Source organism: Wasmannia auropunctata, unplaced genomic scaffold (genome assembly GCF_000956235.1).
Source record: "Wasmannia auropunctata unplaced genomic scaffold, wasmannia.A_1.0 LD336001.1, whole genome shotgun sequence".
NCBI classification, from domain to species: domain Eukaryota; kingdom Metazoa; phylum Arthropoda; class Insecta; order Hymenoptera; family Formicidae; genus Wasmannia; species Wasmannia auropunctata.
The window spans coordinates 144,568-159,060 of NW_012026889.1; the positions used below are offsets into that span (position 1 = coordinate 144,568).

General features: G+C 44.8%; 1 protein-coding gene across 1 annotated transcript in view; it reads left to right on the forward strand.

The window, feature by feature from the left end:
• Nucleotides 1–5,368: 5,368 nt before the first annotated feature.
• LOC105453212 (microtubule-associated protein futsch) overlaps nucleotides 5,369–14,493 on the forward strand; it is a 43,555-nt gene continuing 34,430 nt past the window's right edge. The window contains exon 1 of the mRNA XM_011694966.1: nucleotides 5,369–5,648. Within this exon, the coding sequence (XP_011693268.1) occupies nucleotides 5,369–5,648 (280 nt within the window). The remainder of the gene's footprint in view (nucleotides 5,649–14,493) is intronic.

A 14,493-nucleotide genomic window follows, 5' to 3' on the forward strand; every position in this document is an offset into this window, starting at 1 on the left:
GAATGGCAACCCCCCTTTAGCCGTTCCTCTACTATTCCTGCATACCGACAGTCACCATCTTGTCACCCGGCACATATAACACAAAGAATATTGACTTTCTACCACGTTTCTGTTTGAGAGAAAGAAAGAGAAGAGATTTTTTTTAAAAAGAATATATGAATATAAACAAATTCTAATTTTCGCGCGCGTTGTTCTGCTTCTATATATTGTAAAATACGATATGAGATTTTTGTTTTTAATTTTTAGATTGTTGGTTCCATTTTATCTAAAATGTAAAATAGAGTCGTTTACAAAAATATGTGTAAATAAATAGAAAAATGTGACCGCAGTGTATTGAGCTCGGGGCTGTGGGTTCGGTAAGCCAAAATGACTGTGCGGATCAGTTATCCCTGCGGGGAGAGATATTTCTTTTAAAACCGATAAATTCGTGACATCTGACCAACATGGAGTGGGTGGACGAGTAAAAATAAGTCATTTATAGAGTCGGAAATGTCTTATAAAATTGTTGACGTCCTGAATCATTGATGTTGCGATAAAATTTTGAAAGAAATTTATTAGTCAAGATTTTCATTAAAAAATAGTAATCAAAAATATCGATTTATCAATATGATTGTTTACTTTAGATATATATAATTATTTGTCAAATAAAATAATATATCTCGATGACCGCATAAAATAGCAAAATTATAAAATATTCAAGTAGATTTTGAGAATAGATCGTTTAACGTATATTTTATCCTTTATAACAGGCGTTTACATTTCCCATTATTGTACGTTGCATTTAGTCGTACTTCATGTTCCCCTTGTTGTACAGCTTGCAAAAGGTGCCACGTTGATTGATAAATTACTAGTCTTACGGAAATAAAAGGGCCAAAAAGCAAAAAGCTGTTTTTGTTCGGTAATCTATCCGAGTAATGCATCACGCAGTCTTCACCTGTCATTAATTGCGTCCGTTCTCTTCATAGACATACAATGAATGGCTCGGTTCGGCCATTTAACGAGATCATTTCAGCTAATTCGCAAGTTATCAATCAATAGAATCGCATTCAGGAATATAAATATCGTGCAGGTATTAGACGCAGTAATTCAGTTTTATCCGAATCTCCTCTCGCGGAATCTGTGAGTGATAATCGCGGAGTAGTCTCCAAATCATAAGAATGGAAACAAAACGACGCACGCTAATTGCTCCTATCTATCATTTGCTTCTAACTTCATTAGCATTACGCTCTAACAATAAGCCAACTTCTAAGGGGCGTTACAATATCCGCGAGTATTACAATCCCGGGCACGCCCGCACGTCGATTGATCCTCGCCGTCGTCCCCAACGCTGCGAGTCGACCGATTCCGTGCGCGGGTATACAAAACGCACACGTAGGTCCCGATCCTCATTATCTCTGCCCTTCTTGGCAACGGTCTACACCGAAGGAGGAGGGTAGCCCCCAGCCCTTATACGATCGCTTCGGGAATTCTTCGATCTGACGGTCGTTACATCATTTCCGTTACGTTTGGTCGTCCTTTCGCCGGTTCCTACCCGGCGAGTCTGACAGAGTCGTATATGCCTTTCCTCCCGGGTCTCCCCCGCGACAGCCTCCCCCTCGCCACTCGGTTCGCGCGACACCCAGACAGACTCTCCGGTCACGTACAATATATATACCCAGAAGCGTTCTATACGTGGTGATCGTCCCTGACGGTGTATAGACCGGCGCGACGGCGGCGGCGACGGCGGCGGTAGTAGGCCCGGCTGCGCGGACGACCAATCGCGCCGCACGACTAGTGGGGATGCCGGTAGGTGCGTCGCGACGGCGGGGGGTGAGAGGGTTCGCCACCGCCACCACCGCCGTCACCGCCGCCGCCGACGCAGGGGGCCGCAGCGCCGCGAGTTCTCCCGTCAGAGAGCCGGCAGCCCGCAACGCGAGTGTTGCTGCCGAGCTTCGATAATCCGAGAGGCCGCAACAAGCACTGTGAGAATCGTCGCCGTCGCTCTCGCTCTCGCCGCCGTCGACGACAGCAGGGAGCGGAGCCCCCTATCCCCCCCGTCGAGGAGAGGAGAGGAGAGGAGAATTTCGCGTCCGTACGTTCCATTCGACGTGCACTTCGACGGAGAGGCTTCGGCATCGGACAACGTAACGTCGTTCGCCGGTCGGAGGCCGTCCGTCGATCTCTCTACGCCGGTCTCCGCGTAGTTCTCTATCTCCCGGTCCCCTCCTCTCGCTCGCTCGGTCTCTCGCTCGCCCGTCCGCTCGCAACCCCCGTCGTCTCCGGGACGCCCCGGTGGCCCCGGTGTTGTAGCACCGCCGTGCTCGATACACAGAGACACGTATAACGTTAAACGTACGTCACTGTGCTTCACACGAGTTCTATCATTCCTCTGCTCTTTACCTGTGATTGTCTCTTTCCCTTTCCCATTTTTATCCTACTTTTTCTCTACGTTTTTGCCCTCCCTTCCTCCCCCCCCGCTCGCTTTAATCTCACCCGTTCTCAATCGCTCCGATCTCTGCGTCTGGTACAGTACTTTTCGCGGTACGCGAAGGGAGCAAGAGAGGTGTGCCCCGCTCCATCTCCATCGTCGGGGTCTCGAGAAAGCGGACGAAGGGACAAGAAACCTGGAGACGGACAGTCTCCGACGTACGCGCGGCTCCCCTTTCCTCCGAGGGACATCCCGTTAGTCACGGGCGACGTCATCGTTCGACCATTATCGCGGCGGTAACGGCCATCCAGGATACTTGCGGAACCTGGAACCCCGGGCATCGAGGCTACCTCGGTTCGTGGTACCCAGGAATATTGCTGGGGAGGAGTATAACGAGTAACCAGGTGAGTGCGCTACTACTACTGGAAACTTGGTCGAAGGCTCGAGGGACTCTCGGACCGATCGAAATCCGCTACGTGTCGGCGACCCACCGTTTAACCGGGTCACGGCGGCGACGACGGACAGACGGACGGACGGACGGACGAACGGACGAATGGATGGACAGACGGACGTACGGACGAACGAACGATAGCCCTGTATGTATAAACGCTGATGAAATTTGTGCTAACGATTTCCACGCTTGCCATATGACCGTATGGATTTTATCGGTCGGCACACCGCCCGCCGCCACTGCCGCCGCCGCCGTCGTCGCCTGCACCGCCGGGCGCCTCGCGAGAGGGGGCGATCTAGCTGTTACTAAGGGGTTGCACTGCAGTGCACGGTACGTGGTGGGGTGGTCCCGTCCCGAAAGTTTTACTGGGATATCGTAAAATCTCCTTCACCGGTCGTTTTCGTTACCTCCGGTACTGGAGTATCGTAACTCGAGCTTCCCGAGCGTTTCGTTTAGAGACAAGCAAACAGAGAGATGGAGACCTTGTCGAGAGTGCTATCCACTATAGTGTCGTAACAATGGACACCGGTGTCATCCCCTCGTGACCGGACGTTTCGCGCGGATCGATCGGCGACACGGTTGCGTTAGATTTTCGGCTGATCCCCTCGTTGACTCCAGTCGAATTTGGATCAATGATCTAAGGTCTATGCGGGGCACCCGGCATCGTGGCCGTCCTGCGCATTGCGCCCGGCAGGATGTAGTAGCGCCGTACGGAGGGCTCGTGTAAATCCTGCGCAATGCCGGCTTCGCCGACGTGCGTGCGTGCGGTGCGATCACGGCGCCGACTCGTCGAGGAGGCCAGCAATCTCCTCGCCGGGATCGCTCCCCGACGATCCCGTCGCGATCGCAAAACGTTGGAAATTCCGCGAATGGACACCCGTCCGGAGCAAGTGGACTCGTGAGGCTTCTCAGACTTCCCCCTTCTCGGAAAATTGTTTTCCCTTTCGACGGAAAAAGCTTGGTCTCACGTAGGGTTTCGAGGCCGGAATCTCATCGACGTTCGGCTTAGTTAGCTGCAGAAAAGTGCGCAGGGCCGCCGGTGTGCAGCCTTCGCCTTGAGATCTTCGATCTTTCAGCGACCGGCTAGTAGCACTCGAATTCCACTCGAATTCTCGTACGTATAGATATTTCCCCGAATCCGAACGGCCCGACATACATTGCTACGAGAATTGTTATGCAGATATTACAGAAGAATCGACTATTCTCGAATCTCGTTGAGAAATAAACTCCGTTGAGAACTATTCTCGTCGGGAATTGTTTTCAAAAGTTTTCATTAACAATAATAAGCATCGTCTGAATTCCTCGGGATTGACTTAAGTGGAATCGGTGTCTTCTTCTCGAATTTGTATTTCGCGCAGGTTTATTTAAAACGAATGGGATCGCACGCAAATGAATTTCCCATTGTCTCGTCGCGACTTTCGCTCGGCAGAAGTTCCGCCGAGAGTTTTCAACGATTGATCGTCCGTCATAAAGTTCCCCCCGGTGCATACGCTCGCCGACCATAAAGCGGAGTATTAAAAGGGGGGTAATGTCGAGACTACTGCCGTCTCGTACGGAGAAGGAATTACGGCCGCGTATTTCGACGTAAGGAGCAGAAGCGCGAGGCGGGAGGGCAGAGCGGCGCTTTGTGTACCGCCAACCCCGTCGTTACGCTTCTCCACGAGACCCTTGCCACTTCTATTTCGGCCCCGAGTTTCCGTTTCGTCTCTCATCTTTCGTACGCGCTGCAGATGGAGGCATCCGTATATGAGCTCCGTTCGTTGGGCAGAACGGCGCGGCGCAGATAGATTTAACGAATAATCCGAGCGATAGTGGAACGTGAATCGTCCGGCTGGAGCTTTCGTTTCTTTGTCTTGGCTGACCGGGTTGGATGCGTTAATTGCAATTAGCACTATGCATGCAGTGTATTACTTGCACTAATAAAGAGTAGTGGCGGCCACGATAACGTTAAGCCGGCTTAACGCTTCGCCTTAACGGAATATGAAAAATCACTCTCACGAAGATATTCGAATCTCTTTCTAGTTTGTATTTTCTTTAACATGCGGAACTCATCGTGATAACGTAATTTCCTTTTCGCTTACGTTATGATCTTGGCTATTTAAAATTTAAAAGCCGAGTATATCGCGTCAGTGATTGAAGGCTTGATGGACCGGCGTCGTGAAAAGAAGATTGAGTAACGGCGCTTAAAAGACCGATTATATAGATTTAAATGAGAAAGTAACGACAGTCTATAAACGGCGGAATAACTTCTCGCTTATTAATCAGGCGATCAGCAGATAGTCGATAACCGAATATTATTACCCTTATCGAATGTTCACCGGTTCAATCGAAATTGTCATACCTGAATCAGATGATTAGTCTGATTAAAAAATTAAGTTTTAAAAAATTAATCACTGGCCATCAGAGGTGTATATTTAAGAGATATGTTTAACAAATAGCACGCAGAGAATTAATACAGAAAAAGGATGATTTCCCGAGGATCTCTTATGAATGCGATATAATTTACAGCAATGAGTACCACGGACCCTACCGGGGAGGGTGGAGGAGGGGGAGGAGGAGGAGGGGAGAGCGCCTCGACGACAAACGTCGAGCAGACCGCATCCCCGAGCACGCCGATCACCGGCATCGGCACCGCCGTGCCGGCGCAGCCGGCCGCTCAACAGCAACAGCAACAGCAACCGCAGCAACATCCGCCGCCGTCGCCTCTAAGCGGCTGCTACCTCCTCGTGGTGCTTCCTGAGCCTCATACCGCACAACACAAGGACCTCATCCTAAACCGCCTTGCGAAAGGTGAGAGCTTATGTCGCTTGGTTTCGTGCGATCGTAATTCGACAGAGTTTCGCAACCTTAATACGCTTTGTGCCACGATCGTTCGTGTTTTCTAACAGAAAAAGACATGAGTTGCACATATATAAATTAAAATATGCGGGGACAAACAATGGAAAAGACCCCCTTATCTTTCTGCGTGCAAAAGGCGGCGAGAGTTTCACCTTCGGGCTACGCGTTATCAGTCCAACGGCACGCATTAATACACATACGAGTATATGCGTACGACTACAGCTGATACACGTGTTTATTGCCGTAATTATTGTATCCCTGTGAGAATATCGGGGGATTTAACCACGTATCGAATAGAAAATCGTTCGTATTACCGACACGAATGGCATGCTGAGCTTGGTTGAGAGTGCACTTTGCGATTGCCGCAGCGGTTCGCGGTCGTAATCTTCTTCCGTTTCGGCGATCCGTATCGCGACGTCGTCGCATTTCCGGATTAAGATCGCGCGTATCCGTCGCATTGCTTGCTTCCTGGACGCGTGTGTACGACTATGTCTGTCTAACGGTCTCTCGTCCTCCTCCGGATTATATTCCTTCCGAGTTATCGGACAGGCTCAACGGACGGACGGTTGCTAGGCGGATGGTAAAATGAACACACACACGTATTCTCTCTCTTTCTCTCTTATTTTCTTTATGCTTCTATTTTCTCTCTCTCTCTTTCTCTATCTCTCTTTCTCTTTCCCATTAGAAGAAAATCGATGTCGTGCGCAACTCATTTATACCTAATCGTCAACCCATTAAATGCTCGATATCGAGTCGCGATGATTCCTCCGCGTTCATACGTACGTTTTTCACCGCAGGCGCGGTGAAAATGCATGAATGAGAGCTGGCGGCGCCGGTAAAGCTTCTCTCAATCGCGCAAGAAAGGAACGCGCCTGTAAGTGGCACTGTGATATTAATTGGCTTTTATGGCGGACATTCGCTTGCGAATTACCGTAATCATATGGCAACAATGCACGATCGATATACGGTGGAATTTCGTTTCCTTACACTCGCACAAAACGCACGAACCGGATATATTTTACGTCATGCATTCTTATAAAAATGCGTATAAATAATCTACGTAATCTTGAGAAAAAAACGTTTACTTAAAAAAATGTCCTTAAATTAATATATCGCTAAATCTAAAGCAAAAATTATAATGTAAATTTTACAGTAACAATTTTTTAAGAGTATCGGAAATAGAGAAGGAATAAACTATGCAATTTATATCGCTTCACTATTATCATTATCGTCACGAAATTGTCGTTACAATAGCTATATACATATACGAATATGTGCTTGGGATTCATATTTAGCGAGCGCGAACGTGAGCCACATATTTAATTAGAAGCAATAAAAAGGTAGCATAAAAGGATCAATAAAAAGAAATATATCTATATATGCCATGTTCTTTCTATGAAGATGAGCGTAGGACGTCCCGGAATTTCAATGAAAATATAGAGACATTTCAAATTGATCGAAGGATCGATTAATAAATGATTCATGTCGACATATAGTATACCTAAGTCTTTTATCACATACCGTTAATTTGTTAATTTTCTTTAGTTCTTCGGAATATTCCATTTGTATTTCTACTTATGCACGTTTTTAATGCGCTGACATAACACACGTTCTCCGCGGCTGAGATAACGGAGTTCCGTAATATATTGCTTCTGCGGAGTGAAGACAAAATTAATATATCAACATGTGTTTTTTTAAAAGGAAGGGGAAAGAGAGAGAGAGAGGGAGGGAGGGGAAGGGCCGACGCACGAAGTCCGTGTTTTCCGCATTGCGCCAGCGACGATTTTTAATGGCGCGCGCTCGTTGACTTCTCGTTTAACGTTTATCTGACGATTTTTCAATCCTTTTGCGCGCAAATTCTATGGCTCTGCCTCACCGCCGGTCGTTTGCATTTGCGACGATGATTTCGCGAAATGCCGCCCGATAATAGCACCGTCGTGTGCGTACACACGTACGTGTGCGCCGTAGCTTTGCCGTTATTAGCGAACCATATTCATGCAGCGTACATGGAATTTATCCTGCGATTAAATATTACATACTCCGATTATGTATTGAAGTGTTTCCATTATGTGAACGTTAAAGTGCGCGCGCGCGCGCGCTTATACCGTTACTCCGTAAATATAACGAGCGCAAAAACTGTTGGAATTTCATTTTCGAGACTCGCATTATAACCAGACTTATTCAATCTATTTTTTTAAAATTAATTATAAAATTATAAAATTCTTAAATTATTCCTGTGATAACGATCATGATCGTCACACATGGGTGACTCCCCTCCCACATTTAGAAACATCTACCGCCGTTCTTTTCTTCCCCACATTTTTCCAATTTCTTCATGTTTCGAAAAAGTCGGCACACAGATCTTCAGGATTACTCTTGTGCAGTCGCGGACAATCATCAAGATTCGCTTTACTTCAGAAGACTTACACCGGAAAATAGCCGCGCAAAAACGTTCACCGCACTTCGAGCTTCGGGAGCACGGCTTGCTCTTTTCTTCGTGCAAGAAGTGCAGCAGCTTTTCTCGGTTTCGTTTCTCTCCGCGTGGACCTCCTCTCCTTCCTTCGCGTAAATTTAGCGGTAGATTTCGAGCCTGCGAGACATTTGCCGCGCCATTTGCCGCATGTTGCGGTTGCTCGCGGCTTCGCCGAGTCCTTAAATACACTCAAAAACGCGCGCGCGCGCGCGTGCACGCTTTTACGAATCCTTCGGTTTGAGCTCGTTGAGCCCTCGTCACGCGAGCATATTTCTAATTTGTTTTTCTTACTACCTACGCTTATCCATTACCTGTTTTCTCGCTCTCCAGAGCGAAATTCTAATTGCACGTCAAGGAGCTTTTCAAACGCGAAGGCAAATACGAATTTACGCAAGATCGAACTTTTATCTTTACGGATTTGTACCGCTTGCCGAAACGAAGCTAACAACTCGGAGTAACACACCGTAAAAACGGGGCTTTCGCAATCGCTAGCGCTTTAACGACATCCTGATGGGTTGCTCCGTTTCTTCGCAAAGGCCGAAGGTTCCCCTGAGGATCCTCTTCACTTTCGAAGAAGAAATTTCGTACGCCCCGCCGGCGAGCCTTTCAAAGGTAAATTGCAATCGCTTTTGCGCGCTCTGCACAAAGTTCGCGGATCGCAGGCATATATCGCCGAATACGTAGTACGTACGATATTAGAGCTCGCGGAGGGGAACGGCGTGGCTTTTTGAAAGGGATATTTTCCGGCCCGGTATTATCCTTTGCGCGATGCATATTCCATTTAGTCCTGGCCGCCATTGAGCGCGGAATCCCTACGTCCACGTGCTGTGCATGCGGAAATAATAATAGCAATTTATTTTCAACGGACAAACGGTTCGCCTTTCTGAAAGGGCTCGTCCGATGATCCCGGTGTGCTCGTATAAAAAGTTTTATGAATGTGAATAGGAAGAAGCAACATGTTCTATGCAAATACTACATTCTCCTTTCCATATCGTTCTCCGTTAATTAAATTCTATTAAATATCTCTTCGACTGCAGCGATTGTCAGGGGTTAAATGTAACATGTTTGCGCTGTATCTGCGCGTGTATAGATCTGCTGCATGTGCACCTGATATTTTTACTTTGTTGATAGCGTGATGCTACACACTCGTTCTATTTATAGTTGATAAATGGCCATGTTTACGGAGCTATCTATTGGAAACGTATCGATAGATTCTGACAAGTATATCTACAATAATCTTACCCTAGCACATTGTTGTGACTTAAAAGCTGTCACCGCATTTGATATAATATTTAGTCAAATTTTGTTTAAAACTATACATTTTCATGATAAAACAAATTTTTCTTAAACAAAAAGAATATTTTTAAAAACGTAGCTGCTCCTCTAGCCTAATAAAAGTTAGCATTGCGACATACGATACCAGCATATCATCTCTCTCAAAGGATTTTTCAATTTGTTGATTTCATTTAATTCCGAGAGAGACATTCTATGTGATTAAACGAGAGATGATCGCAATTTTTTATACGTATGTTGAATCATATATATACGTGAACAAAATATCTGTGTCTCTCTTAAAGTATTACATTCGCAGGATTTTCTCCATCGATCCTTGTTCATACGAGCGCGTAAAAATGTGCACACGTGTGCACACCACCTCGCGTTGTACGTCTATTCTCTGCTCGACGGATGGGGGGTTACAGGCCTTAAATGTCTGTTTGTATTTATAGAGCTACGACATGCATTTCGGGGAACCAGTACTTTCGCCGATCTTCGAGGACGATATGCGCCCCCTGATGTCGCGCTGCCTCTTAGTCAGTCTCTTTCTTCGCGAGTAGGAATCCGTTCTATGAACAAATCAAAAGACGCCACGGCGTTCCCTTATATTCTTTCTTATCGCTCCTCAGATCGGCATTAGTCATGGCGGACAGCAGAAATAGATATCAGGCTGTGCTCAAAATAAAGTGATGAGAACCGCACTTTTATTTTCCTTATTGAGACGGATTCAGTAATTAATGTACTTTTCTTATACAATACTAATATTTTTCGAAAAATTGTTGAAAAGGAAACCACACAAATATATCCATACGTTTTTTGACATCAGAAGTCATCCTACGCTTACGCGCAACTTTACTAAATTTTATAAATTATTTCGACAAAATTTAATCATATAGATATAATATTTAGTGAACAATGTATGTATTAGTGATTATTATCGCTAATCGTGATCTAAATATAGATTGCCTTGAATTTGTTGACACTGAAAATGAATAAGAACGTGTCCTCGGAGCCATTCACCATATCGTTGAAGGCGCTATGAACGCAATTTCTTTTAGCGATGGTTTTTTTTCTGGCTATTGATATATAGTTTTATATATAACCGCATTAACCTGGGAAACATCAATCACAAAAAATATATCTGTTATAACAAAGCAGCCGTGATGATTATGTAAATTAATAATAAATTTTCTTATATAAGCATCTCGTCTTAATAAAAGATTACAAATTTTCTATATAAAAGACAAAGAGCGAGACTCTCACAATACATACATTATTCTTTGTCTCTTATACATTTTCTAACATAAATATACTTCCGTATTAAAACGCTATTCTTCCTCGTCGCAAAAGTTATCCTTCGTCGGCCAAGCGCGCGCTGAATTCAATTATAATTCCGCCAATCGATGGCGATTCGTTATTTATGACGACAGCAATGCGAATTGAGGGGTCCGAATCGTATTTCGTGGAACTCATCCGATTGTGTCATGCGAAACTTCGCACGCACGCACGAACTCCTCTCTATCGCGTGCGCGACGCACCTTGCGCCACACTGAGCTGCATATTTTATTAGGGAATAGTATCTATTATGAATGTCAAGTGAATGCATGGTGATAGGTCGCCATAAATAATACGGTCATAATCTTCTCGGAACGAGGGAAAATTGATAAAATTTCAGTGGTACAGATATTCACACGTATACGAACACCGCGATACGTGAGTTTTTTTTTTTTTCGAAATTGAACGTTTCGGAATTGAGTTCACGGAAGGCAGTTTCGATCAGCGATACCGATTTAGAGCCGGGGTGAATATACGGAGCACGCCCTTTTTGCACGTATGCCCGATCAATCACCGCGTATTTTTGTCATAGATATATGTAGATTCGAGTCGTCGCCTCGAAGTATCCACCGATAATTATCGGTAACATCTGCATGTCGAAAGTTTGCACGCCGAATAATCGCGTGCATGGCGACGGACGGGTACACGCATACAATAAGTGTGTACACGCAAACAAGTACCCGCGCTACTCCCATGTGTACTGCATAGTGCTCGATAATGTTTGGATTATCGGCTTTTCGAAATAGATCGGTCAAACTCCACGGCGCATCGCGATTACTCTGTTCGCCACTGTGGTTCGGTAAATATCTCTTAACGAATATCCCAAATCGCAAATCATTGAATTTGTCTCGTTTTAGACTCGTACAGTTCTGCGTAAATATAAACATTTTACAGTTTATCTGGAAATCACATCCGTAAAGAAAATATCGATCTGTGGAACTCGAGAGATATTAGATATGGCACAATGCGAAATTAATTTCGCGTTGTGTACTGTTCTCAGCTAAATAGCTCGGTCAAACATTCTGCAAGTAGTTTCTGTAATAATAATAATTTCTGCGCTCAAGCATTGCGTAATGTATAAATAAGTTGCATATTGTTATTCCATTTGGTAAAATTAATGAATTTTCCTAGCACCTACGGAATTACAAAGTAAACTCAATAAAACAATAAATTGCTAAAATTGCAATACAGAAGAGAGGCCGTGATTTTGTTATACAATTACGAAAACGTATTTATTTTGAAATTAAACACGTCTAATTAAATCGGAAAACTTGCCCACTGTAATATTCTACAATTACTGCAGGTATTGTTCATTTTTATTTTTTGCTTCGGAAATATTTCCGTAAATTTTTAAATACAATTTTTATTCCCAACAATAAAAAATACCGTAGAAAAATCGATGCATAGCTTTTGTGCCATAAACGTAATGAATCATGTATACTAATCAACGTAATCGAACATAAATTTGCTCGTGAGCTGCACTGTCATATCGTAACGACAAACTGAGTGTTAGCGAAATTAAAAGAATTTTTAACGACGTTCATAAACGGCGCATATAGAGTCTCTTCGTTAAAGAGATTATTTTCAACGCAATTTATCCGCGTTATTTTCCAAGCAACATTTGCAGTATTAAAGCGAAGAATTAACGGCTTAACTAGAGAAACTAACTATTTGCCGTATCATCGATATTCGCAGAATAAACCGTGCCAGATAAATTTCAACATCAATAGGATTTCTCGTGAAGTTTGCGCGCTGTTAATGGGTAACAGCGTGCAATTAGCGAAATAACGCGGAACAGCGCACTGCGCAGTCGGCATTTCATTAAATACAAACTTATTTTTACGCTCCACGTCTGTCACATAGGTATTTATAAAGAAAGGCTCGTGGGTTGTAACAGAATGAAATTTATATCTGTCATTAATGAAGCAATCTCGATAGGTACAGTAAAATGTGACATTTTATTCTCGCGCGCGCACTCGAAGGAATACACGACGCTATTAAAGTTTAGCGTAAAAATGGAGGGTATGAAAAGGCACAATGCAGCGCCGTATGTGGGGGGAAACCAAGAAATATGATGATGCGAGGTCGGAGAAAAAGTGAACAATGGAGAAAGAGAAGAGACACGAAGGAAGAAAGAACAGAGAAGCAGCTGAGAAAGGGATAGATATAAAAGAGCGATGTGGATCGAACGACTTTTTTTGTTTGAAATAAACGCGCCATTGTGGCAATGATATAATTACTGTCGCGCCGTACATATACCTATATAAAGATATAATGAAAATACGTGGAGAGATGATCAAGAAGTCACAGAAAGGAAGGCAGAAGAAAAAATAGGTTTACAATAATAAGAGGATACAGAAGCTGAAATGAGAGAAGCGGTAAGAAGGTAAATAGTGTTTGGAAGGAAAAAGGAAAAAAAAAGGGAGAGGGTAATAAACGGAAGGGAAAGAGAGCTGGGACAAAAGCCAGTATAATGATTGGAGCGAAAGATTGCGAAGGGAAAAACGAGAGGGACACGTGAGAGGAGGAAGGGGGGAGCAGGAAAGGGACGTGAGCCGGTGAAAGGACGAGGGGGTAAGAAGGTTGTGCAAAAAGGAATGGGGCAACCCGACGACGGTGAGAGGGTGAACGGGAGAGAGCGAGAGTGTAGCTGTAGGTTGATGCGGCATGCGCATGTTGGTACCTGCCTACGGCCACATCCCCGCAGTCCCAGAACTACGATCAATAATCCATCCACTCCGGTTCTGAGTGAAAACTGTCGCTAAGCCGAAATAACGATGTCATTTCATCTTTGTCGCCACGCGCGATCGAAACCGAGCGTCCGCGAATTAAAAGCGCGAAAAGAGAGAGGGAGGGAAGGAAAGGGAAGAAAAGTGCATTGCGTGGGGCGCACAGGAAAACTTGAGAAATGAAGGAACAGAAGAGAAACGCCGGGGTGAGCGCGGGGGAAAAAAGAATAATGACGAAAGACCGGCGAATCGGCAAAATGGATCGCGCGCACGCGACAAAGTTACAATTAAAGAATGAAGTTCCTGAGTTACATCTGAAAATATAAGGCGACTTTAAATTTTTAACGGGGGGAAGAGTAATACGAGAAGTATCATTATTGCAACTTTCAGCACGAGAAACTTGCAAATTTCACTTTGCGATGGCCTCCGCTGAATTATCGGAAGACTCGAAATGGAAAATTGTACTGTAATACGCATGCAGAGTGTATAATTTACTGGCACACTCTTAGAGTCGCCGGAGAACACGGTGAGATAAGATGAGATGAGATAAAAGCATCGTGTATTCAATGAGGAGCGGCAGCAGCAAGGTCGTCGTTCATGGGTCAAGGGATAATTAGAGTGAGAGGGTGTGTATCCTGTCTCGAGTTCCTAATGAGGATTAAAAGTTTTAATTTCGCATCCTGCGGGGGAGAAACGCGTCACGCTCGCCCGCGCTGAGCAAACTGTACCGAAGCTGTGAACTTTCGCGAAACGACGAGAGAAATGTCTAATCCTTTTAGCGACGATTTAATATTGTTCGAACAAATTGCGCTCGACAGAGATTCCTTTATTGGCCCCTTCGACGGCTTCGCGGTAAATTCACAGAACAAAATGCGTCACCGGATGACGAAATCTTTACGAGAATTCGCGAAGACGTGATATCCGGGAAATATGGTCGACAAGGTTGTCTTTCACGGGTCAATGGGCGATTATATTACTGACCTAA